The 27,736-nt window shown below is 46.7% G+C and overlaps 1 protein-coding gene across 1 annotated transcript; it reads right to left on the minus strand.

The window, feature by feature from the left end:
* Positions 1-13,718: 13,718 nt before the first annotated feature.
* On the minus strand, positions 13,719-25,905 carry LOC146059133 (uncharacterized). Its single transcript, XM_083171250.1, has 4 exons — positions 25,764-25,905; positions 16,714-17,101; positions 16,323-16,497; positions 13,719-14,237 (listed from the first exon to the last, which is right to left on the minus strand). Exons 2-4 carry the CDS (start codon positions 17,030-17,032, stop codon positions 14,150-14,152), a joined length of 582 nt encoding a protein of 193 aa, XP_083027376.1. The 5' UTR covers positions 17,033-17,101; positions 25,764-25,905; the 3' UTR covers positions 13,719-14,149.
* Positions 25,906-27,736: the final 1,831 nt, after the last annotated feature.

Here is a 27,736-nt window from a genome sequence, read left to right on the forward strand (position 1 = left end):
TACTGTAGGGCGCAATGTGTGATTGGCAGACAGATGTAACATTCTATTATACTTAAAAAGCCCTTTTGTTTTAAGCATTCACAGCTAAATGTGGTCAAAAATTGCAGGAAACATTCAACATAATTTAGCTGTATGAGCCCTTTAAAAAATATCTATGTGGTTTCTTTGATGCTGGCACCCCATGAATATTACCCTGAGTGAGAATATCTTGCAGGGTATCACTATATAACTGTGGAATGTCTGGGACTGACACAGCTGCAAGCTTTCAAAAAATTATAAGGAGAACATCACACATGCAGTTTATTTACCGTTATGTTTAAATGCCGTTTTCCAAAACCACCATTACTCCTTGGCATGTGAAAGAACTGATATGGAGTAAAGTGTAACAAGCTGCTCACATGCAGAGTGAAATGTAACAGCTGGACTGCAGTAAACACAAAGTTGCTTCTTTTATTGCTATTCAGAATCTCTGTTGTGAGCTCACAGCATCATAGGTGCCGATTTATGTTTTTGCTGGTCGGTGCTCAAGCCAAAAATATAGGGGAGTGGCTTCATGGGAAAGGGGCATGGCCACAAAATAATACTGATTTATATTACGCAGCACAGTTGTCTCCAATATTCAAATTATGGCAACAGTGCCAAATACATAAATGCCCACACAGTGCAGGTACAAAAATCCCCCCCACAGTGTCAAATACATAAATGCCCCCACAGTACCAATACATAAATGCCCCCACAGTGCCAAATACATAATACACCGTACCTGTGCCAGCGACAAGGGAGTGGGAGTGCAGTGGGACACGGGCGAGTGGGTGGGTGCTCATCAATTTGCATGGGTGCTCGGGCCCTCAAGCACCCACAGAATCGGCACCTATGCACACCATCAATGGTTCTTTTGGCTTACACCAAGGCTTTATGACAACATCAAATAGCAGTAACTGGGGGAAATTTACTAAGATCGAATGGGTACGAATATACGTATTCGTACCCATTCGATGTTAAATACGTCCGGTAAATTAGCTTCAGCCAAATTCGGCTCATTTGCTGTATTTATATACGGCAAGGTCAGGCGAATTTTGGTTTTACAAATGAATACACCATCGGTAGAACACAGACGTATATGGCCATGATTTCAATGGTGCTGTGCTCATTTACTATCATTTGAATTTGGCCAGTAATTCAGCAGAAAATATGACTGGAAAATACTCCTTATTTTCCAGGTGTATTTGGCTGAAGCCTGCACTGATCAGTCAGATCCGTGCAGGCTTCTCTGTGTAAAAAGTAGAAAAATAAATAATTGACAGAAAACACGTGCAGTCCCCCCCGCCTGGCTATAATCAGTCCCGGGACTCGATAAGCTGCTCCTGGTTGAAAATGAAATGGGGTCCCCCTGTATTTCTATAACCAGCACCAGGCTCTTGGCTCAGTCCTGGTTCACAAAAAACGGGGGACAAAATGAGTTGGGGTACCCCCCCGTGTTTCAGAAACCAGCACCAGGCTCAAACAGCCAGCAGTCTCATGCCACAGCCACTTTTTACATAAGATCCCTTGGCCAGACCGGGCTGGGTCCCTGGGTGAGTGGAGACCCCCCAATAAAGCCCTCCCCTTCCAGGGGAACCCAGCCCGAGCTGTCTCCGCCACCACTGGGCTGTGCTTTATAAGTGTAAAAAATAGACTAAAGTATTGTGTTCTGTTGTGGAACAACAAGTCCCAGCAAGGCTCCCCTGCATGCACAGACTTGGAGAACCACAAGTTCCAGCATGCGGGGCAATAATGGGCCCACTGATTCTTGTAATTCAACAACATTACCAATATGTAAATAAATCACACACACCGTAGTATACGTGGATTAAACGTAGGTATACGTTTAATACACACCACACACATCCAAACTCACCTATAGGGTCCCACATAGGCCTATCCTCTTCTCCAGTAGATAATCCATAGGGTACCTCTGGAAAAAATTATACTCAACATCTAATTCGGTGTAGATCGAGAATCTTCCAGTAGCATCCTCGGCTGTATCAAAAAAATTATATATCCAGTGCACTGAGGGATCTGTAAGTGTGTTGACACTTGCAGAGAATGAGGGAATCCCCGGTGATGCCAGTCACCAGCTCCTATCTCAGCAAGTCAGGAGCGGGCTCTGGTGGGGGAGCTCAGCGCATGTTAGGCTCTGAACGGCTCTATAGAAGCTCATGTTATGAATTTAACATGGACTACTTTGGTGGGAACCGGCAACTCAGGCTGACCACAAGTGCACTCAATGGGGTCAGTCTGAGTTGCCGGTTTCCATACTTGCTGCAGGGAATGCCAGTGACTGACATCTCATATTGGCAGGCACATTTAAATGAACGCTCAGATGTGACATCATGCGCGACGAATCAGGCAGACTATTGGCAAGTGTGTAAGATAGAACCACGTATCAGCAATGTCGTGAGTGACAGCAGAAAAATAGAAATCTGTTCAAAATTTTGGGTATTGTGTATATGTGCATATTTAAAAAGTCCTTTGAAACTGTCATACAGTACGGGTTAGACTCAGAGGTGGTTGACTGTATAAGAATCTGCAAACATAACAGAATTGTAGCACATAATGTGCCTTCATAGGAGAACATGGCTACCAATGGATCTGTACTTGGATATTTACTCTTGCAACCTAGATAACAGTATTGACAGTATGCATTTTCTGTGAATATATGCAAAGATATCCAACAGGCAGTCAGTCCCGGGTTTAAACAATATGATTGCCAATGTATGTAGGTCAAATGAATGGTCAAGTACAACATCTAAATTATATAAACTCATTTGAACTAAACATCACAAGAGAAAATACCATTCCCCCAACAAGCCTCTTCTGGCATATTTTTTGCCTAGTTTGAGTATATTTTCTTGGGAACGTAAATTAATTTATTGTCAGCCTTGAAAAGTTAACAGATGTCTGAATATTTCTTAAATATTATAGAGGGTTGTGATCTGTGCATATCTCAGTGGTTATTTTAATGGTACAATTACAATATCTGAATAAAGGAAGTTTCCTATAATACATCTAAGTGTGGTTTGCCATGTGCCACAGGCAAAACCAAAAGAATGAACGACAAGAGAAGATGAAAGAAAACACAGTTAATATGACCAAACTCTTAAAGGCCTTGCAAATGGAACCGTATCCAGAAATAATAGACTGTGTCTAAGAGGATTTTTTTGCTTTAGCATGCAACAAGAATCTTACCATTGTACAATAAAATAGAGGAAACACATTATGCATAAATCTGAAAACGATCACATGGACCAGGTAAAAGTTCAAACAGCACCTCTATTTCTCCAGCAGCAGATAGTCACATCGAGCATTTGTACTGTAGGTTGCAGTTTTGCATTCCACAGTCCAAATAAACATCCTTTTTAACAGTCAAATGACGGTAATCCAAGCCTATCACCTGGCCAGCTAGCCTAGCATCAGGAGTTGCTAACCTGTCCACAGAAATCATTCTTAAAGGCAGCTACTAATCAACTTAGTTGCAGTTGATTCTGTTGTAGTGTGATTAAACAGGGTAATCCTATTAACCCTGTCACAATATGTAGGTGGTATATATCTAAAAAGACTAAGTAACCCAGATAATGCTCACCTAGTTCATCTATTTGTACTACATACAGCTATGTATATAGAGCCTTATTCAGCATGGATTGCATATGCAAGATGAATAAAACTTGCCTCCCGTGCAGTCTTTTGCCCAGCTACTCCAGCAAAATATGGGGGGTGACACATCCCTGTTTCTGGAAATGCCTGCCGCCTTTGCCCCTCCTCACAAACGCCTCTGCCTGTCAATCAGGCAGAGGCATTTGCTATTGTGTGATACCATTGGGGCTCTCGTGTGCGCGCCCCTTCTGTCGGAGGACAGCGCCTGGCGAGGGGCGTCGATTGGCGATGGAATCACCAGGAGCAGCTCAAATGAGAGCTGCTCCATCTGTATGACATCATCAGGAACTGGGTTCCTTAGCCTGTTCTGGGCCAAAATGTATTTTCCATAAGATAAATCTGGAGTGCCTTTGGCTCTAAATGCAACATATACATCTCTCTCTCTCTCTCTCTCTTTCTCTCTCTACTTATTTTTATTTAATCAATCTACTCCCACTCCCACCCGGAGTTCCTGGACCTATTTTTCCAGAAAAATAGTACTCGCTAGGCCTATACATAAAATAAAATATACAAGTAATTATATATAAAAAGTATCCACATGATCCTTCATTAGTAAATGTGCAATGTCGTATAGATTGGCAACTAGGTCGGCACAGGTTGACTCCATTAGTAAGAAAAATGTAGCTGTCATCAGAAAACACAATTCCGTGTATGTATATATATATATATATATATATATATATATATATATATATATATATATATAGGATACTGGTAGACGGCGGCACTCACAAATAATGACACGGAAACAGCTGGATTAGTGTCCCAACGTTTCGAGACCTGGTGGTCCCTTTATCAAGGTGCAGAGGATAACTCGTTATCCTCTGCACCTTGATAAAGGGACCACCAGGTCTCGAAACGTTGGGACACTAATCCAGCTGTTTCCGTGTCATTATTTTTGAGTGCCGCCGTCTACCAGTATCCTGCATAGCGCCTATCTCCTATAGGCTTTCTACACGGAGGGCACCTGTCTACCAACAGGCTGAAGGGGAGTGCCGCTTGATGAAATAATCTATATATATATATATATATATATATATATATATATATATATATATATATATACTACACAATAGTGGAGTGGCGCCTTTCACACAAATGTAAGATAGTCCTGATATAATATCCAATTTTTAGATCCAAAGAAGCAAGAAGGGAATTCTTCCAATATTCATTTATTATTCTTCAGTGGATAAGAGTATAAAACAACGAGTAGATAACATCCCAATGCGTTTCGTCTCACAGAGACTTCATCAGGGGAATATGTTGTATCAATCTTCTATAGTTGAATTCTACTGCTCAACTGCGTAACTCCTATTAAAGTATATGATAACGATGGTTTTAAGAGATAAGATTAGGTTTTAAGAATGATTCTGCTGGTCTCTTCAGAAGGAAAAGGAAGCTCTCTGGAGGGCATATTCTATTTCTATTCTTCTGGAAGATATTTTATCACAATCCGGTCACTATTTTCTGATCAACCTGAGAGGCCATCAGAATTTCCTTTTTTCAATGGACACTTAGGCATTTCTAACTAAAAATTATCCGCAATATATATGGGAAATCCTTAAATTAAAAAGCATCAAGGAGATTATTTCTTAAAACCATCGTTATCATATACTTTAATAGGAGTTATGCAGTTAAGCAGTAGAATTCACCTATAGAAGATTGATACAACATATTCCCCTGATGAAGTCTCTGTGAGACGAAACGCGTTGGGATGTTATCTACTCGTTGTTTTATACTCTTATCCACTGAAGAATAATAAATGAATATTGGAAGAATTCCCTTCTTGCTTCTTTGGATCTGAAAATTGGATATTATATCAGGACTATCTTACATTTGTGTGAAAGGCGCCCAGTTTCAGACTGGGGCATGAAGGGCCCACCAGGGAAATGCACTCACAGGGGCCCACCAAGGGCCGTGGTCTTTTTGAAGGGGTGTGACCACCTGACCAGAGAGGAATGGCTATACACTATGTGATTTTGGGCCAATTTCATCCGATTTCGGCACTTTGTACCAATAATCGGGCGAAATCGGCCCAAAATCGCATGTGTGTGACATCTGATCCGTAAATCCCCCACCCTGATAATAATGCACATAGGTCCCACAGATAATAATACAGCAAATAGCCCCCCAGATAATACAGCACATGGGTGCTCCGCACACAGATAATAGCACAGAATGTAGGTCCCCGCACATATAATACAGCACATAGGTCCTCCCCACACAGATAATAGTACAGCACATAGCCCCCCCCCCCCACATTTAATACAGCACATGGGTCCTCCCCACACAGATAATGGTACAGCACATAGGTCCCCCCACTCAGATAATAGTACAGCACATGGGTCCTCCCCACACAGATAATAGTACAGCACATGGGTCCCCCCACTCAGATAATAGTACAGCACATGGGTCCCCCCACTCAGATAATAGTACAGCAAATGGATCCTCCCCACACAGATAATAGTACAGCACATGGGTCCTCCCCACACAGATAATAGTACAGCAAATAGACCCTCCCATAGAATACAGCACATAGTAGGTCCCCCCACTCAGATAATAGTACAGCACATAGGCCCCCCATATAATACATTACATAGGTCCCCCCACTCAGATAATAGTACAGCACATAAACCCTCCCATATAATACAGCACATAGGGCCTTATTTTGGTTCATTCTTTCTGACAAAATCCTTCTTAGATGGACAAAACCATGTGCACTGCAGGGGGGGCAGATGTAACATGTGCAGAGAGAATTAGATTTGGGTGGGGTTTTACTTCAAAGTGAGATCTATATTGCAGTGTAAAAATAAAGCAGTCAGTATTTTCCCTGCACAGAAACAAAATTACTCACCCAAATCTAATTCTCTCTGCACATGTTACATCTGCCCCCCTGCAGTGCACATGGTTTTGTCCATCTAAGAAGGATTTTGTCAGGAAGAATAAACCAAAATAAGGCCCATAGTAGGTCCCCCCACTCAGTATACACAGCACCCTCCATAACACCACTCGGTATACACAGCACCCTCCATAACACCACTCGGTATACACAGCACCCTCCATAACACCACTCGGTATACACAGCACCCTCCATATCACCACTCGGTATACACAGCACCCTCCATATCACCACTCGGTATGCACAGCACCCTCCATAACACCACTCGCTATACACAGCACCCTCCATAACACCACTCGGTATACACAGCACCCTCCATAACACCACTCGGTATGTACAGCACCCTCCATAACACCACTCGATATGCACAGCACCCTCCATAACACCACTCGGTATACACAGCACCCTCCATAACACCACTTGGTATACACAGCACCCTCCATATCACCACTCGGTATGCACAGCACCCTCTATAACACCACTCGGTATACACAGCACCCTCCATAACACCACCCAGTATGCACAGAACCCTTCATACCACAATACCACACAGTATGCTCAACACCCTCCATAACACTAATTAGTAAGCACAGAACCTCCCATAATACCATGCAGTATACACAGTACTCTCACAGTACTTAATAATCTGTAATTTTAATGGGTACCTGCAAATATTTAGTATACACCAACTAACCTATGAAGGGATCTCCTTGACCTTCCAGGCAGGCAGTGCGGATGGGAGCCTGGTCACGTGCATCCAGGACCAGATTCCAGAGTGACTTGTCTCCAGTAGAGATGGGTCGTTCGCGAATGAAGCAAATCTTTTGAACGGATCCCATGTAAGAACGAGTAAGCCACCAATCCCAAAAAGGTGATCCGTCGTTTTTTTTACTTTCAGTTTAGATTTTAATTACAATGCATTTTCCTGATCTCAGCACTGCCACCTGTGGCAGCTGAGATGTACTGACTCCGGAGACTGAGTACAGTGCTGTGACTGCAAGTGAAAGAAGGAATAATAAGGCTGCTGCTGCTAGGGATGGCCATCGGTGCCGACACCATCGATGGTTTCCATCGATGGCGATTCTGCACCCAGCCATCGATCAGTGTTTTACTCGGTTATGTATGTTCTTATTTGTTCAGCTCAATGTTTAAAAAAAAAAGTAAAAAATAATGGGAATAAATGATTGTAAGACAAAGTATGCTTCGTTATTAACAAATTACCCCTTCTTTCAAAGTGAACCGTTGACTCGCCTAAAAGATACAGATCTTTTCACTGACTGATCTGCTGGATCCCAGCTCTCGCTAGTGACCCGTTGTTCCCATCTCTAGTCTCCAGCAGAGCGCTGGAAGGGTGTAACGCAGCATCAAGTTCTTCTTCCCGGCCCCCAGACAGTAAAGCTCGGGCAGGTCCACGTCCACTGGAAGGATTACCTGACAGCTGACGTCAAGACGCTGCGGAGTGCGGACGTCCGCGTCAAGTGACGTCAGCCCACACTGTGCAGCCGCCTAGTGATGCCCAGCAGCGGCAGCTGTCAATCAGACAGCCAGCAGCAGCACCAGCCTCAGCTGATGCTTCATGCCGGCCCCGCCGCCTCCACCACCGGGGTCAGTCATCCGCGACCGCAGCGGATGCCACTGACTGACTACCAGGCGGCGACTTCCCGGGCCAGCGGCATTGTCAGGTGGCAGCCACAGCAGGCCCCTCCCCCCTTTAAAAGTGGGAGGGGTTTAGACTGAATGGGGCTACCGGGTAATCTCCTGGTCCCCCGCCAGGCCAGTCCGAGCCTGTGTGTACACATACCCTAAACACACACACATCTATATATACCGTATATTCAGGGGAGCCAGAACGGTTTTATGTTGGGGGGCCAAGATATAATCTTAATTTGGCACCCATTAAATTGCTATATACCCCCCCTCCCATCTCCCAGAGAGAATAGTGGGAGATAGTGACACAGGGGAGAGGTAGAGGGTAAGGCAATGGGTGACAGTGAGAGGGCAATGGGTGTAGCCAGGGAATGGGACAAACAAGGAGAAAGTGGGTGATGCCAGGGGTAAGCAGAGGGGGAAGTAGAGAGGAAGATGGTGAGAAATAGCCAGTGTCAGGTAGAGATAGTAGGAAATGGAGAGGCAGTGGGTGATGGTAGAGGGGGACAGGGAGAGACAGAGGGTGATGTGGTTGGAAATATATGGTGTGTGAGATATAGTGGGCGACAGAGAGGAAGTGGGTGACAGGGCGAAGGAAAGGGTGACACTGAGATAGAGTTTGACAGGGAGTTAGTGGGTGCCCAATAAAGCAGTGGGTGATGTTGGTGGCAAAGAGAGGGAAAGAGTGAAAAGGAGAGGGTGACAGGGAGATAGTGAATGACAAGGAGAGGGTAAGGGTGACATGGTGATAGCAGGTGACAAGGAGAGGGAAAGGGTGACAACGGAGACGGTAAGGGTGACACAGAGACGGTAAGGGTGACACAGAGACGGTAAGGGTGACACAGAGACGGTAAGGGTGAAAAGCAGAGGGTAAGGGTGACAACAGGGGGTAAGAATGACAAGGAGATAGTGGGTGACATGGAGATGGTAAGGGTGACACAAAGAGGAAAGGGATGACAGGGAGCTAGAGAATACCCTTTCCCTCTCCATGTTACCCGCTAAGTTCAACCTCTTCTCTCATCAGCAGCTAACAGCCCCCCCCCCCCCCACCCCCTCCACGCTACAGGCTTCCCACATGTGTCCTGCTTGTGGCTCGCTGCAGCATTTGGGCTGACTTTCTCCTCGTGGCTGGCCTGGCTGGGAGTCCCTCGGAGCTCTTAGGAGTGTCAGTCCACCTCCTCCAGAGCCTGCGCTGATGGCTGCTGGAAGCAGAGCTGGTGACAGGAGTCGGACAGCCGTCAATCAGTAGCAGCAGTGCTGATGGCATTGTGGGCAGCAAGGTGAGCTGGAGCAGGAAAGATGCCCCATACAGGGAGGTGGGTGCCGGGCAGGGGGCACTGGGGCAGCGGGGACTGAAGTACAGCACAAGCAGGGGTGTCTCTTCAGCAGGACATGATGGTGGCAGCGGCGGAGGTGCACCTCTCTGATGTTGCATGCCCCAACATTAATACATCCGCGGCACAGGGAGAGCCAGGCCCGGGATAATAAAGCGTTCCATTGCGCCATGCTGCAGACGGGAGTAAAGGTGGGGTTTCCTTGGGGACTGATTGTGCTGCCAGGGAGGGGAGGCCCAGGTCTCCATTAGTGCCATCGGCTCCATAGCGCCCCTAACTGCCACCCACCCCTTACCAGCAGCATTGACCCAGCTGCTGGCCGATTGCTGGAGTAGCAATATAATAAATGTAAATGTTGGATAGATCAAAAGGGCACCCTCCATTGGCCGGCGCCCTAGGCAGTTGTCTAAAGCTGCCTAGTGGTAGTGTCGGCCCTGTGTTCAGAAGGCTGTATATATTGATATGCACAGAAGTCCAGCTGTCGGGATGTCAGCAGTCAGAAAACCAACTGCAGCATCCCAATGATCTGGATAAGGGGCTGGGTAAGAATAGGTATGCTCTGCCCCCAACCGCAACCACTGTAGCTTAACCAAAACCTCCAAAATCATACCTAACCCTCTGCCCTAAGTGCCAATCAATAGCCCCCCTTTTTAGTGCCTAGCCCTAACTTTCCCTAACCACAGCCTAATCCTAACCCTCCCCCTAGTGCCCAAGCCTAACCCTCCCCCTAGCGTCCAAGCCTAACCCATCTCCTAGTGTCCAAGCCTAACCCTCCCCTCTGCCCTAAGTTCCAATCCCTAACCCTTCCTGCTAATGCCTAATCCAATTCCTCACCATTATTCCCTATCCCTCCCTGCTAGTGCCTAACCCTAACCTTCCTACCACACAGCCTAATACTAACCCCCCCACACACTTTAGACTAACCCTAAGTCCCCCACTGCTGCCTAAATCTATCCCTCTCCACCTCAGCCTACCGCTAACTAGCACCACATACTTACATTTGGGATTCCAGTGTCAGCATCCTCATCGATGATGGGATTCCGGTGCCAAACTTGTGGCCGAAAATCAGGATGCCAGCATTGGTATTCTGATTGCCACATCTTGTCTGCCAGGACGTTATCCATAGCCTGTTGAATGGCGTTGTTGCTGAATAAATTAATAATTTATTAGGGAGGATATTTCATGATGAGATGATATGTTTGAGAGTCAAAAAATTGCTCTTAGAATTGTTGTAAATGCTGTCAAACTTGTATGGTAGACACAGTAATAATCCACAAAAATGCTTTTAGTATTATGGGGCAATAGCCATCATGCTGTCAGTATTATATGGTGGTCACAGTAATGCTCTCTGTATTCTCTGTCGCTTGCTTAAATGCTCTTTGTGTTGTCTGGCGGCCACTAAAATGCTCCGTGTATTGTATAGTGAGCTATAAAATGTTCTTCGTATAAATCTGCAGGGTTCTTGTATATTAGATCTACAATGTCTCGGTCTATAGTCATATGGTCAACCACTATTGGTAGACAGGGTTGACAGTAAAAATGTCGACATTAGTTTTTCATTTTTTGGGGTGTCTATGTCGACATAGGTTGGCATGGACACCATCTAAGTGTACCATGTCCCCTCGCTTGGCTCGCCATGCTTCAGGACTCCTTGCACTAGTCACACTATTATAGTCTCCCTCCACGCCAGGGCTGCCACTAGGAATTTTGGGGCCTGCACTGGCTGGTGAGCCAATCAGAGTTTGTGTGCTGGCAGCTGCTCTGATTGGCTGACGGTACATTAGCTAGGATTGGTTCAAAAGCCGGTGCAGCATTTTAATTGGCCGCCGCATCCTGCATTGAAGAAGCCTGTGCTTCGTTCAGTGCACCGAACTCAGCGCAGGCAGCACAATGGAGACAGTCGGGGGGGGGGGGGGGGTGTTGTGTTGCTCAAAATGAGCTGCCTGGGCCCTTCCAGAGGCTGGGGCCCGGGCCAGCTGTACCCACAGCACCCCCCTGTTGGTGACCCTGCTTCACGCTGTAGTAGAGGGTAGGTTATGAAATACCGCCTGTCGGCACATATCGGCTCTATTTTTTTTTTACTTCATGTCGACCTTTTGATCCTGTCGACCAATTGTGGTCAACCATATGACTGACGTCCTAGAGTAAATCTATCATGAGTCCGAATACCTTTCTGCAGACGGTATTATTATTATTTTTATATTATGTTGTTCATAAATCTAAAAATACATATTTCTATAATTACTGTATTTATGTGAGTGGCCGGCGGAGGGTATTTGGAGATGCAGGGGCGGTATTGTGTAGCTTTACCTAGGGTGGGAGTACCGTTATCAGGGATCCCGATGGGTTAGTATGCAGGGGTAGCTAGCATGCGGCCGGGGGAGGGGGGTTTAGGTCTAGGTACTATCAGGGGCACTCAGGGTAGGCTGCGGGGAGGGGAAGGTTAAACATGACTGCAGCAAAGAGGTCCTGCATCAGCACCAATGTACTGCACCTACCAGGGCAATAGTCACCTGCAAGGCAAATAGCTGTTTGTCCAATTAGCCATTGTCCCCTGATTGTACCCTGCTGTATGTGGGTATGTGTGTCACTATGGCAGTCATGTATAAACTATGGCCCTCCAGCTGTTGTGAAAATACAAGTTCCATCATGCCTTGCCACAGTTTTGCTAATAAGGAATGCTAAAACTATGGCAAAGCATGCTGTGATGTGTAGTTTCACAACAGCAGGAGGGCCACAGTTTGGACATGTCTGCATCTATCTTCTGAGTAGAAAACCCAATGTAACCCAGGGAGGGACATAGGGGCCTATTTATCAATTAATATTTGTGTCTAATTCACCAAATATACCCACTTTGGGGGTTAGCCGCAAATAATAAATACCTCCAAAATGTATTAATCTCTGATCCCTGCTGCGGTCCCTCCTTCACCGCCGCCAGTGGCTTCATCCATAGGTTTCTATGTGATGCTCCCCAATGTATCAATATCAGGCAACATGACATCATGTCCCTGGACATCATGTCCCTGGGCTTCCACCATTCTGACATGGCGGTAGCCCATTGCAGCCTATGGGCTACTTACCGCAATGCCGGCATACGGCACCCGGCTGAGCAGTTTGCAGGGGCGGCTTTTCTACCCACCCGGAATGGCCATGACGTCGCGTCCCCCAAGAAAGTTTCCAACACACACACACCCCCCACAGTACTGGCATTGCACGGCAGGGAGCATGGCCAAGAGATGATGTGTTTGCACTGGCCACGCCCCCAGTAAGGGACATTACCATAAGCCCCCCGTTTTCCGAAAAATGTATGTATGGTGTAGCTGCACAGATCCTTATAGCCCACAGTGCTGCACCGACCTACCATATACTTGTTATTACACATTACATGTCCACAGCTATTTAACCCTTTCAGTGTCAACATCTAACAGATGTGCAAAATATCAGCTAAAAATTCCAGCATCGCTCACATTTTTTTCTATACATTTGTATAAATTTTGAGTAAAAAAATATGATATTTCCTATATAAGGTAACATTACCGGTCATCATGGTGAATACAATTGTTTGCTTGACAATGTTGACACCTATTTTGACAAATTTACTTGGCTCTCACAGGGCCATATTCAATGCTCTTTAGTGAACTGTGACAGAGAGCAGTGCTAATTGCTGTCCGTCACAGCTCGCGGATCAGTATTCAAACCCCCACCCCCCGGGCACCCACCATCTTACTGTGTTTTTAGAGCACGGTGCAAACGGTGTGTGCGGCCGCCAAAACTACGAGGCTCATGGCTAAATGCAGCAGGCTACCTGCATTAGCCGCGAACCTCGCTGTTTGGGTGAACCCTCGCCGTTCTCTGACAGCAAGGATTACCCCGGAATGTTGAATAGGGTGAGCAGCCGAAGCGGGGGTTAAATGGCGAGGGTGGTTTGTTTTTGGCAGTCTTCGCTGTTTAACCCCATCGCCGGCGGCATTGAATAACACCCAAAGGCTTAACACAAAAGCAGGGGTCAGACAAATATAGTAGTACAATGGAAAATTGAAACATTAAAACAGACACTGATTGATTTGCCAGTCTTTTTTTTTAATTGTTGAAACAGATCCATATATACATATGTACATTCATTTCTGTATGTGCATGTATATTTATTACACATATCAAATATCTCTATATAGAAAAGGCTGAATACGCCTCACCTCTAAGGTGAAGTACCACCTGTGACCACTAGAGACCACTCAATGGACCAAATTACTCCTTAGAAAGTAAAAGCAAAATCATGTGTTTCAGACTTGCTGGATATGGAGAGAGGGAGTTGTGAAGACAGAGATTGGGGGTAGGGGGATTACCTGTCAACGGGACAGGCATGGGTAGGGGGATGAGCCGTCAACGGGACAGGCTTAGGCAGGGGGATGAGCCGTCAACGGGACTGGCTTTAACATTAAAATAACAGTTGCACAAACTGTAATGATTAAGTTTGATGCAATTAACTGACACAAGTCAAATCAAGTTTAAATTTAAAAACATGTTCCCAGGTTATGGGATGAGAGATGTTATGGGCTCAGTGAGTCCGATGTCCACGTTAAATGTCGACTCTAGGCATTCCGTCCTCCTCCTCCTGCCACTCCTGCCATAGGAATCCAACATCTACACGTGTCTTGTAGATCATCCTATAAAAACAAACTTTGATCAGTGACTGTTATTATATAGACACAAACGTTTGCCATGTACAAGTCACCTCATTATTCCCTGGCCTGCTGCTACCTAGCACCTGCACCATGTTAGTGGCCCTTACTGACTACATTTATCCATGTGATTCCTCTTTGGACCAATAAGAGAGCTGATACTGTGGGTGTGACATGACAAGGACGGACCCATACAGGAAGCCCAGTGTACAGTGATGTGAGATCCCTCTAATGTGGCTACACACCCAGAGATTGTGACCTATTTTCTAAGTGTTCTGACTAGATTGCCTAGAAATGAAGCACACATAGCTGTGTGTGGGGCCCATGGCGATGCGTGGCCCCGTGTATCGCTATCACCGGGAGATGCAGATACTACATGCAGTATATAAATCTGGTCATCATCTGTGTTCTCTCTATTGAGAATATGGGCTGTGTGCTGAGCGGTCTGTTGAGAGTGAGAGATCTGTGCTTAGCGATCATCACTCAGATCACTGATAATATCGCTACGTGTGTGTAGGCCCCATATTTGACATGACATTTCTCCTGCTGTAGCATTTCTCTTCTTATAATGTTACACTCCTTAGTATAATGCAGAGTTGCCTACCCTCCCGTAATGGCCAGGAAACCCAGCAATCTGGTCCTCTGAAAGGGGGCAACCCCACTGGGGAGCCGTCTGACTCCCGCGACCCCCCCCCACCTCGACGGAGAGCAGAGCCGGCCCCAGGCATACTAGGCAATTGCCTAGGGGGTTTGGCCTATGCCTAGGGCGGCACCCTCCTTTACCATTGGTGAACAGTGGGGCCGCGGCAGGCATTTGTCAGCAGCGCTGCAGTGCTGAGCTGAAATGAGAATTGCCCGTCTGGTGCCCGCCCGCCAGCAGTAACGCCGGAGCAGGTGATTGGTGCTGCGGCTGCCGAAGGGGATGCGGCACTGTATGTGAGAATTGACGGCGCTGGCTATACACGGCGGGAGGGAGCGTCCAGCGCAGCTGCGGACTGTACACAGCAGGAAAACTCCACAGCAGGAACTCACTACTGGCGTCACCTGGAGGAGGCCGCCAACACTGGGGGAGACGGCAACACTGGGGTGAGACAAGATGCGCTCGTGAGGGCTTGGGGATGTGTGGTGATTCTACTGAGGTCTAGGGAGGAGGAAGGCTGCAGCTAAGTGCTGGGTAGGGTGCTGCTGCCGAGGGCTGGCAGCACCTCACCTCCTAGCTTGCCCTCACTAAAATCAAAGTTTACATCCGCACAGTGTGGGTGTAAACATGCATATTTCTTAAGTGTACACATTTTGGGCGGGATGTACTAAGGGAAAAATGCAGTAAAACCCCCGTTTTACCAAATTTTCCTATGTATGAAAATGCCACCGCCACGATACCGCATTGTAGGGTATCGCCACCTTTGGGTGGCGATACCCTATAGAAGCCTATGGGCTTCTTTTCGCCACCTCCGAAATCATTCTCTGCAAGTGACTGCATGCGGGGGGATGCGTTAGTGAAGAGAGGTGGTGCTAGGGGGCACCAGCCAAAATCTTGCCTAGGGCATCAAACTGGTTAGGGCCGGCTCTGACGGAGAGGGCAGCCAGCAAGTAGACAAGTATGGTATAATGATATATACATGTATGTCATATAAGTAGAATACCAGCCCATCAGCGCTGTGTGTGAGAACTTGTGTAGCGGCCCCGGCTGCAGGAGATATGGAGATTAAAAATACAGGGAGATTTTGACTAATGGACAATTTTGACTAAGCACTTTTGGGAGAGATTTTGGCTAGATGCACTGGGGATTTTAACTAAGCGATTTTGTCTAAGCAATGATAGTCTATGATCTAGTCAAAATTGTCTTGCCTGCACAGTCAGTCAATCTATGCTAAGCCATTTCTGCTAGACAATATTGACTAAGCAGGAGAAAAATAGGGAGATTTTGGCTAACCTTCTAGAAGATTTTGACTATCTAGTCAAAATCTCCTGTTAAAAGTTCTCCGTGTGTACACCCCTTAAGACAAGAGACCTGAAATCTACCCCAGGGACCAGAGCAGGGAGAACGCGCGGATTGTGCCGGCAACCTACCCGGGAGAGGAGTCTCTGCTGCTGACTTCTTCCATGCTCCCAGAAGAGGCAGTGCTGCTATCAGTGGGCATTTCCACCAGGTCTCCAAGCTCTGAACAGTAACTGCTGGTATCAGATAGGTCCTCAAGCTCATGACAGTCACTGCTGGCATCTGTGGTCTCAGTAGATGTATCATCTAAAAATGAGAGACAGAATCTGATTGATTGCTCTGGCAACATCACCTCTTTTCAGTGTAGTAAATGTACCCCGTACTGTCTATGGGCTCTATGTAATAGGGTGTGAGTTCTGTGCGGAGGCGCAATCTCCTGTGCACCCGAACAAAGCAACACTAGAATTAGAAAAAAGTGATCAGAAACAAGCAGCCCATACATAACACAAGGGGGAAACTTACCATCAATAGGGAAGAAGGATGCCACTACTTCATGAATGGCTGCTGCCACCGCTGTTGCCACATATGCCTCTCGTGCCAGCCTAGAGTCCAACTTAGCGGAAAGTTCATCTGTCAGCTGACAGGGCACGGGGAGCTGCACGCTGGTGGAAAGCTGCACGCTGGTGGAAAGCTGCACGCTGGTGGGGAGTTGCACGCTGGTGGGGAGCTGCACGCTGGTGGAAAGCTGCACGCTGGTGGAAAGCTGCACGCTGGTGGGGAGTTGCACGCTGGTGGGGAGCTGCACGCTGGTGGAAGGCTGCACGCTGGTGGGGAGCTGCATGCTGGTGGGAGGCTGCACGCTGGTGGGGTGCTTGGCCGGTCCCTTCTTCAGACTCGCAGACTTGCCAGGCTGTAAGGAGCAGAGGAAGAGACAACATGAGCTGTGACTCTCTGCAGTGCAAGCACTTTCTACCATGGAAGCAATAGAACAGATCAGGGCAATGGAACCAGCTGTAACTTCACCATTGTGGCTTATCATTTATTGCAGGGCTGTCTTTTCATATGGGCTTAATGGGCACTTACCCAGGGGCCCCAGGTGTATAGCACCCAATGCTGATAGCTGAGGATCCCCTTTTTCCAGGGGAACTGGAGATATCCAACTTCAAAGCAGCAGTACACATTTGACCTGTTAATTGCATTTCCCAGTCATATTTCTCAGGTTCTCTCTGACTTAAGGCCCCCATACATTAGGCCGACTTGTCCTAGGGACAAGTCGGACCCAATTTACCTGCGAGCCGCCCGGCAGCTCCCCGGGAGGCTCACATACAATTTGGCACTTGATGTGCCATTTTTACATGGGATAAATCGCATGCGATTTATCCCATGTAAAAAAAACCCCGGGGAGCTGCAGGGCGGTGAGCAGTAGTGGGGGCGGGCAGCGGCAGTAGTGGGGACGGGCAGCGGTGGTGGGGGCGGCCAGCGGCGGTAGTGGGGGCGGGCAGCGGCGACGGGCGGCGTTTGCGGTGAGCGCAGTGTACTTACACATAGCAGCAGCGGCGGGGATGGGACGCGCAGTGGCGGCTATTATATTTTTAAAATACTTGTCAAATGACCGGCCGCTCTCTGATTGGCCGGAGAGCTCTCAGCCAATCAGAGAGCGGCCGGTCATTTGACAAGTATTTTAAAAATATAATAGCCGCCACTGCGCGTCCCGTCCCCGCCGCTGCTGCTATGTGTAAGTACACTGCGCTCACCGCAAACGCCGCCCGTCCCCGCTGCCCGCCCCCACTACCGCCGCTGGCCGCCCCCACCACCACTGCCGCTGGCCGCCCCCACTACTCCCCCGGTGTCTGTATGCATATGCCTGTCAGGTGGCAGGCATATGCATACAGGGAGGTCGGACGTGATCGTATGTACAGACCGTCCGACCTCCCTGATCCGGTCCGATGCGCACGGGACCGCGCATCGGATCGGATCAAATGTCACATACCTACGATTTTGGGCCGATTTCATCCGATTATCGGCACAAAGTGCCGAAATCGGATGAAATCGTCCCAAAATCGCATAGTGTATGGGGGCCTTTAGAGTTTTTCTGAGAGTATATTCTAAAAGCTGGGACTCTCCCCTTGTCTCTATCATGCCCAGAACCAGAGATATCAGTCTTCCAGCAGCCGGTCCCTGCTCCAGCTCCAAAAGTCTGGTGTACAGTTTTATATTTTTGTCAATGGATTGATCTGGCTCCTGATCTCTGATCCCCAAGTTCCCAGCACCTCCTGAAAGTTGGGACTCTAGGTTTTTATACTATTGAAGGCTAAGAAATCTATTTCCAGATAATGGCGATATCTGCAGTCAAACAAGCTGCCCTTCCACTGGAAAATGACGAATCTTAAGCCCACTCCATTATCCAACCCTCCCCTGCGTATAAAACACCCCCTACCTCCCTGGAAGTCATTTAAAAGGGACCCTTCATACAGCTCAGTGCCCCCTTCCACACGTTAGTGTTCTCCCTCCCACCACCTGTGCAGTAAAGGAGTAATAGGCAGAAGTTACTGCTCCAGGTCCTACATGTTGAGTGGAAGATAGAGCACCCCCTGCCACCCATGGGACATCAAAGCTGCTGCTGATACCGGTAGCACCCCCCACCCCTAGGAGAGGAGAATGGGTAAGGGCCCCAGTGCATTGCTTTGCCCAGGGGCCCACACTGCTGTTAAGATGGCCCTGATTTATTGTCATAACTATTAGTACCGGCGTCAGCAGTTATAATAAGATTATAGCAATGTATAATGATGCAGGTAAGATCCGCTCAGCTTTGTTACCATATATTCATTAAATTTCATATATTGTCAGTAATATGTAACACCCCTAACCCCCCCCCCCTTCCCCCCCCCCCCCCCCCCCCGATTTTCTTTTAAACATGTGAGCTTTGGTAGGCAATCAAAGCTCCGCCCCTCACAACATAATTTCATGAGTAGCAGGTCTGTGGTGAGGGGAGGAGCTAATATGATGCAGTTCAAAAAATTCCATCATATTTGCTCCACCCCTTCAGACAGACCTGTTATTTGTGGCATTATGCCAAGAATGGGCGGAGCCTAATAATGCAGACTGTCCGGGCCTGACTTCATCTTTACCTGCGCTGCAGTAACAGTGACTGTATTGGTGATAAAAAATATATATATATATATCTCCCGTGATCCACTCCAGAATGCACAAAATAATGTTATTCTAAATCAGCTATAAACCATCAATGTCTATGAATCATGGTGGTTGTCCATCCCTACTCTTATTTTAGGAATACTATCACCTTTCTTTACAAGTATCTAGTTCAACCCGGGTGACAGCAATCATAATATCAGAGGGAAGCCCAGGAACAGAGCATTGTGTCCCTCCTGGAATGGGTCATGTTGGGAGAAACCCCCATCTCACATCCTGCATTTTCCCTGGTATGAGGGTCCCCAGCAGGGGTGCCAGATCATCACTTTAATAAGCGCACATATGAATTACACAAGTCCCAGGGGTCAGAGTTCATACCAACTGTCATTACATCAAATCTGCAGTAATATTTGTGTAACACAGGTTCTGGGGCTAAATGTGACTGCTCATCGGACATAATGACACCTGAGACCTGTGTAATTCATATGTGCGCTTATTACAGGGATGGTCTGACAACCCTGGTCACCATGGCGCATGGGCAGTTAGTGTCAGTTAGTCAGGCAGGAGGAGAACGGGCAGGAGGCAGCTACTGGCAGGAGAAGGAGCACACTGCACACAGCCAAAAATGTGAGAGGGTGTCTCCAGGGGGAACCTACAGAGGGGGTCTCCAGGGGGAAGTGCTTGCAGAACTACAAAGCCCAGCAAGGTGGGATGATGGATACTTCAGTGCTGATAATGTGAGAGCCTGTGAGGCTACCTCTAATACTACATACAGGGAGCGTCACCCATCCATGTATCCCTAATGCTACAGAATAATAGTGTGCCATCTAGTGGTCGCTGGTATGGAAAACCCTTGAATTCCCCCTTTAGAGGTGAAGAGCAGCTTAATCGTTTTTGTTACATGGATGTTCAATATGTGTAAAACAAAACCTTACATTAACGTGTGGAAATTTGTGCACATGAGAATAACTATACAATATACCTATCCCCCCATATTTAGGCTACAGAACTGGACAAATCACCCCCCAATCTGCCCAGAAATGCCCTATATCGGGTGAGCTCACCCCTATTGCGGCCTGTGATAACCCTCTGTATGTGCAATGTACAACCCCTAAATATAACAGCGCACTTACCTTCCTGCTGGGTGCAGGGATGCACATTTTGCTGCACAGACAGCCCATCATGTCGCCTGTGATACAGGTAACTGCTAAAATTCACAGTAATTTAGATATAGCAGATAAAGCAGGAGAGAAAATATCCGCTTCTTCTCCTGATGCTGCCAGAAAGTCCTCTGACACAGCCTTTGTGATGTCATAATGATGTCATGGGACAAGATGGCCGCCATTCAGCAAAAATTTAGTAAAAGTCTCCAAATTATGTTTAGGGATAAGGGGGGGGGGGGGGAGGAAGACAAGCGCACATCCCAACTGTCCTGATTCACAGGCCTCAAAGGGGAAGGGGGAAATTTACAAATAATCACCTTTGCCTGTGATTTTACCTCTGGATTTACTATTCAGCGGTTTGGAAAGTAATTGGCGGGTGGATAAAGGTGATATTGAACAATTTTAATAAAAATTATTTTTTTATAATGGAGGAAGGTTTTATGTCCTATTGACATATACAATGTTATTTTACATGTTGGTAATTTACTGATATATTTTGTGGATAAAAGGTCTTGTCCAATTCTTACTTCAGTGTTAGTGCGTATTACTGTATATATCTCAGTATCTTCTAACCATAACATAACACCGTCATACACTCAGTTTTACCATTGGCAAATGCAGCACAAAACTAGTAGGGATAATACAGTTACTATGAGGGTGATGGAGAAAGGGGGCATAGCGCAAGGCCTAGACCCCATGACTGCCTCAGTGAGCCATATGCCCCATCCACTTTTTTGTGTGTGCAAATATGCTGCTAAGCAGTGACGTGCGTTGAGGAGAGTGGTTAGTGAGGCACTGCCAGGGGAGTTGTGAGTCGGGGCTGTGGGGTCAGGGCGGCCTGCACCTAATTTGTGACAGCAGGGACATAGGGGGGACAGGAAGTGACAAAAGGGAGATTGGGAAAGGGAGTGACAATAGGGACAGAGAGAATGACAGTGGGGACACAGAGTAACAGCGGGGACATATGGACAGAGAGAGTGACAGAAGAGACAGGGAGTGTTAGCAGGGACATAGAGACTGTGGGGTAGATTTATTAAGCTTGGTGAAGTGATAAAATGTCTGGTTTTTATCACCGGCCAATCAGCTCCTACCTGTCATTTTTCAAACCAAGCCTGTAACCACACAGTTAGGAGCTGATTGGCCGCTGATAAAAAACAGACAGTTTATCACTAAACCAAGCTTAATAAATCTGCCCCTGACAGAGAGAGTGACAGCCCCCAAATGTGTTCACAAGCTGGTGTTTGCATACAAATGACCGGCAGTGGGGTTACCCTCACCCTGCCTCCATGGCCTAACTTTAAGTCCCACCCAGTGTCTAAACCTAACCCCATTATCCCCGGCCTATCTCTAACCCCATGTTCCCTAGATAACCCTAACAAACTCCGACATACTGTACTTAATGTTCAGCGTCCTGGCACTGGCCTCCTCTTTGATCCCAGGATTCCTCCTTTTAGTAGTTGGGATGCCAGGTCGGTATTGTGAACACTGGTATCACAAATGCATCCTGTGACCTGTCCATTGCTGCATTGATCCACCTGCCAGAGATCCCTTCTCACCTCTCTAGGCAGAGCCAACAGAAGAGATCTGTGGCTGCCATACAAAGGACAATGTCAGCCATGCAAACTCAGCATGGGGTCACTGATGCTGCAGATATCCCACCCTCGCAGTGATCCCTTCCCAGGCTGCGGAGCAGACCCAGCAGTGGAGATTAGCAGGTACTGTATATGACAGTGAGACCTCTAAACCTTCGGGGGTCCCAGCAGCATAGCGATCCTCCCTTTCATGGTGCTCATACATTGTACCCACCTTGAGGATGCCCCCTGCTCACCTGGACACTCGTTACAATGTGTGCACATTGGATCCGGGTAGGGTGCGGGCACACTGGGTAAAACACTGCAGTCCCGGGCCCACCGCTGTGTTTCTTCTGATCTGTGTCCCTCATTCAGCCGCCTCAGTGAGAGGATCTAACACCCAATCACATCTTCCCCAGTGACAGGGACCCTTTTTTATGGGCTTTTACAGCCTGCAGCTTTGCCGCGCCCACTACCCGTCCTCTGTTCCTGCTCCTTTTACATTGACAGTCGGAGGAACCGCTCTCGGTGCCTCCGAAACTAGTAATAAAAAATGATGACACCTAATATGTGTCATAAGTATTTTCTTTGTATTATATTGTTAATAATTAATGACAGGGGAGGCACTGCCTCCCCTGCCTCCCCTGACTGCACGTGCCTGCTGCTAAGGAAACGACAAACATTATTAGTGGGCAGTGTCGGACTGGGGCATGAAGGGCCCACCAGGGAAATGCACTCACAGGGACCCACCAAGGGGCATGGTCTTTTTGAAGGGGTGTGGCCACCTGACCAGAGAGGAATGGCTATACACTATGCGATTTTGGGCCAATTTTATCAGATTTTGGCACTTTGGACCAATAATCGGGCGAAATCAGGCCCAAAATCGCAGGTGTGTGACATCTGATCCGTAAATCCCCCACCCTGATAATATTGCACATAGGTCCCACAGATAATAATACAGCAAATAGCCCCCCCATATAATACAGCACATGGGTCCTCCACACACAAATAATAGTACAGCACGAAGGTCCCCGCAGATATAATACAGCACATAGGTCCTCCCCACACAGATAATAGTACAGCACATAGCCTCCCCCACATTTAATACAGCACATTGGTCCTCCCCACACAGATAATGGTACAGCACATAGGTCCCCCCACTCAGATAATAGTACAGCACATGGGTCCTCCCCACACAGATAATAGTACAGCACATGGATCCCCACACTCAGATAATAGTACAGCACATGGGTCCTCCCCACACAGATAATAGTACAGCACATGGGTCCTCCCCACACTCAGATAATAGTACAGCACATGGGTCCTCCCCACACAGATAATAGTACAGCACATAGGTCCCCACACAGATAATAGTGCAGCACATAGGTCCCGCCACTCAGATAATAGTACAGCACATGGATCCCCACACTCAGATAATAGTACAGCACATGGATCCCCACACTCAGATAATAGTACAGCACATGGGTCCTCCCCACACAGATAATAGTACAGCACATGGGTCCTCCCCACACAGATAATAGTACACTACATGGGTCCTCCCCACACAGATAATAGTAGAGCAAATAGACCCTCCCATATAATACAGCACATAGTAGGTCCCCCCACTCAGATAATAGTACAGCACATAGGTCCCCCCCATATAATACAGCACATAGGTCCTCCCCACCCAGATAATAGTACAGCACATAGCCCCCCCCATATAATACATTACATAGGTCCCCCCACTCAGATAATAGTACAGCACATAAACCCTCCCATATAATACAGCACATAGTAGGTCCCCCCCACTCAGATAATTGTACAGCACATGGGTCCTCCCCACACAGATAATAGTACAGCACATAAACCCTCCCATATAATACAGCACATAGTAGGTCCCCCCACTCAGTATACACAGCACCCTCCATAACACCACTCGGTATACACAGAACCCTCCATAACACCACTCGGTATACACAGCACCCTCCATATCACCACTCATATGCACAGCACCCTCCATAACACCACTCGGTATACACAGAACCCTCCATAACACCACTCGGTATACACAGCACCCTCCATATCACCACTCGGTATGCACAGCACCCTCCATAACACCACTCGGTATACACAGCACCCTCCATAACACAACTCAGTATGCACAGAACCCTTCATACCACAATAGCACACAGTATGCTCAACACCCTCCATAACACTAATTAGTAAGCACAGCACCTCCCATAATACCACGCAGTATACACAGTACTCTCCATAATAATCTGTAATTTTAATGGGTACCTGCAAATATTTAGTATACACCACCTATGAAGGGATCTCCTTGACCTTCCAGGCAGGCAGTGCGGGCGGGAGCCTGATCACGTGCATCCAGGACCAGATTCCAGAGTGACTTGTCTCCACCAGAGCGCTGGAAGGGTGTAATGCAGCATCAAGTTCTTCTTCCTGGCCCCCAGACAGTAAAGCGTGGGCAGGTCCACGTCCACTGGAAGGATCACCTGACGGCTGACGTCATGACTCAGCCCACACTGTGCAGCCGCCTAGTGATGCCCAGCAGCAGCTGTCAATCAGACAGCCAGCAGCAGCGCCAGCCTCAGCTGATGCTTAATGCTGGCCCCACCGCCAGGGTCAGTCATCCGCGACCGCAACGGATGCCACTGACTGACTACCCGGCGGCGACTTCCCGGGCCAGCAGCATTGTCAGGCGGCAGCCACAGTAGGCCCCTCCCCCCTTTAAAAGTGGGAGGGGTTTAGACGGAACGGGGCCCACCGGGGAATCTCCCGGTCCCCCGCCAGGCCAGTCCGAGCCTGAAGGCGCCACTCCACTATTGTGTAGTATCTTGGTTGTTTTATTCCCTTCCCTCAGGGAATTTAGTGGAAAGGCTGCCATAAGTCAAGTCATTACTAATATTTCTACTTTGTGTCATATATCTGAGCATAGCGCGTGTTGGAATATTGGGATTGTATATATATATATATATATATATATATATATTAGGGATGTGCACCGGCCACTTTTCGGGTTTTGGGTTCTGATTACCTTGAGGTTTTGGGTTCTAATGGGTTTTGGCAAAACACCTCCTAAGTGTTTTGTGTTTGGATTTTTTGGGTTTTGGGTTCTGATTTTTTGTTAAAAAAGCATAAAAACTGCTAAAATCGCAGAATTTTGGTTTTCATTTTTTCGCTCCTACACTATATTAACCTCAATAACATTCATGTACACTCATTTCCAGTCTATTCTGAACAGCTCACACCTTACAATATTGTTTTTAGGGCAAAAGGTTGCACCGAGGTAGCTGGATAACTATGATAAGCCACACAAGTGTGCGGCGCAAACACTAGACTGATATGGCACACCACTTAGCATCCCCTCTAGGCTGATACTGCACACCTAGAATTACCCCTGGACTGATATGGCACAGGTAGCATCACCCCTGGACTGATACGGCACATTTAGCATCACCCCTGGACTGATACTGCACACTTAATAGCACCCCTGGACTGATACGGCACACAGCATCACCCCTGGACTGATATGGCACACAGCATCACCCCTGGACTGATATGGCACACAGCATCACCCCTGGACTAATACAGCACACTTGGCAGCACCCCATGAATTATACAGAAGACTTGGCAGCAACCCATGAATTATATGACACATTTGGCTCACCCCAGGAATTACGCGTCACACATGCGGGCACCCCTGACCTGATACAGCACACATGGAATTAGACGGCACAGATGGCGGCACCCCTGGACTGATACGGCACACATGGCGACAGGCATGGAATTATACGGCAGACATGGCGACACTCCTGCAGTAAAAAAAAAGAAAAACTTTTATTCTTTTAATTAAAAAAAAGAGCAGCACACCTGGAATAATACGGCAGACTTTAGTAACACCACTTGAATTATACGGCACTCTTGGCTCACCCCTGGACTGATACAGCACATTTAACAGCCCTTGGAGTAAAAAAAAAAAAAAAAAAAAAAACACTTTTTTTTCTTTTCATAAAAAAAGGGCAGCTCCCCTGGTCTGATACAGGACACATAAGGGCACCCATATAATTATAAGGCACACATGTTGGCAGACAGACCTTTGCAGAACTTCACTTTGAGACCAGAAACTGGATGTTCTGTTCTGCCTTCTACGCGCGTTTTATTTACTATCGGATAAGTAGACATTGTGGAGCCTAATCACTGGACTAGGCCAAACATTGATTGTACCGGGTGAATAACCCCCTTTTTATTGGATGGTCCCACTTATATAAATTTGAACATCAACTACCACCTAAAGACCCACAAAAATTGGGGACACTCCGTGATTACGTTGACCCTACAAAGAGACAATCTGGGTAATCGTCCTTTTGAAGTGAAAGCGACCACTATGGAATCTATATGTTAGTATACTTATTGAATTAATCTTTTAGATATCTGAATTATACTCCTGTGAGGGAGGTCATCACTACCCACGTAATTTTGGAGCATAACAAGCTGGTACAAACACTGCTAAATTGCTTTTGATTTTGAGGTCCGCCCCTTTGAGGGAGTTTTAATACCATTTACGCATATTTGAGGAAATACACGCTGGTATAAGCGTTCTAATATTACTATGTACTAAACCCCTGATGAAGTCTTTTTCAAGACGAAACGCGTCGGGTTACTTGCATTTCCGAAAAGGATACCACTTCCAGATGTGACTCTGAAAAAATCTTTCAATAAAAAGCACACTGGTTTTATTAAGATTTGTACTGTTTTGTATTTTAACAAATCATTGGTTGAATCTCCATTTGGTGGTTGAAAGCACTCTCTATACCTCTATTACTCCTATATATATATATATATATATATATATAGAGAGAGAGAGAGAGAGAGAGAGAGAGAGAGAGAGAGAGAGAGACATCCTCATCTAGCCCTTTAATAGGATTGTAAAATAATACACATATTAAAAGCGGTCAAAAAATGAATTAATACATTTAAGCAAAATATATGGATAAATGTTGTTTATTCTAATGACCACTTTTAATATATGTATTTTTTTATTCGCCCATATTGTATTTTAAGTTAATGCTGTACTACTGTATACTGTTGCTGTGTTGGAAGGGAGAATCAATTCAGATCATATTTTTATGACATCATTTTTATGAGTTAACTAGACAGGGTATAAATACCCGGCAGGTAGAAGCTCCCCCATACCTTGAAAAAGGGCCACTCAGGACGGCACAAAACGCGTTGGTGAGGAAGAGAACAACTATCCAGATGCACTGAAGTTCCTTAGCCATTTTTTCCAGCAGTGTGGCACCCATCTTATTCTCCTAACTTGGTGTATTAAGGATTAAGTGATCATTGGATTTTTATCTTTTTGTTGGAATTTTTCTGCAAGATTTCCATGTGAAAAATTGTGAACTTTTATTGTGTACGTGGAGAATAAAATCCTTTTGTGTATCACTGGATTCCGCAATTAGTCTATACCTGCTGAGGAGGATCCACGGTTCACAGTAAAGATATCGCTTTGTGAACATACAGTGCTTTATAAAGGTGAGCGTCTAATACCTATAAGCGTGTGACCTGATTGGAGTCAAAGAAACCTTTATGTGCATATAGCGCAGGGTGGAAAGGTCAGTTATCGAGTTTTGGGAATTC

Source organism: Crinia signifera, chromosome 2 (assembly GCF_055691185.1).
Source record: "Crinia signifera chromosome 2, ASM5569118v1, whole genome shotgun sequence".
Taxonomy (NCBI): Eukaryota; Metazoa; Chordata; class Amphibia; order Anura; family Myobatrachidae; genus Crinia; species Crinia signifera.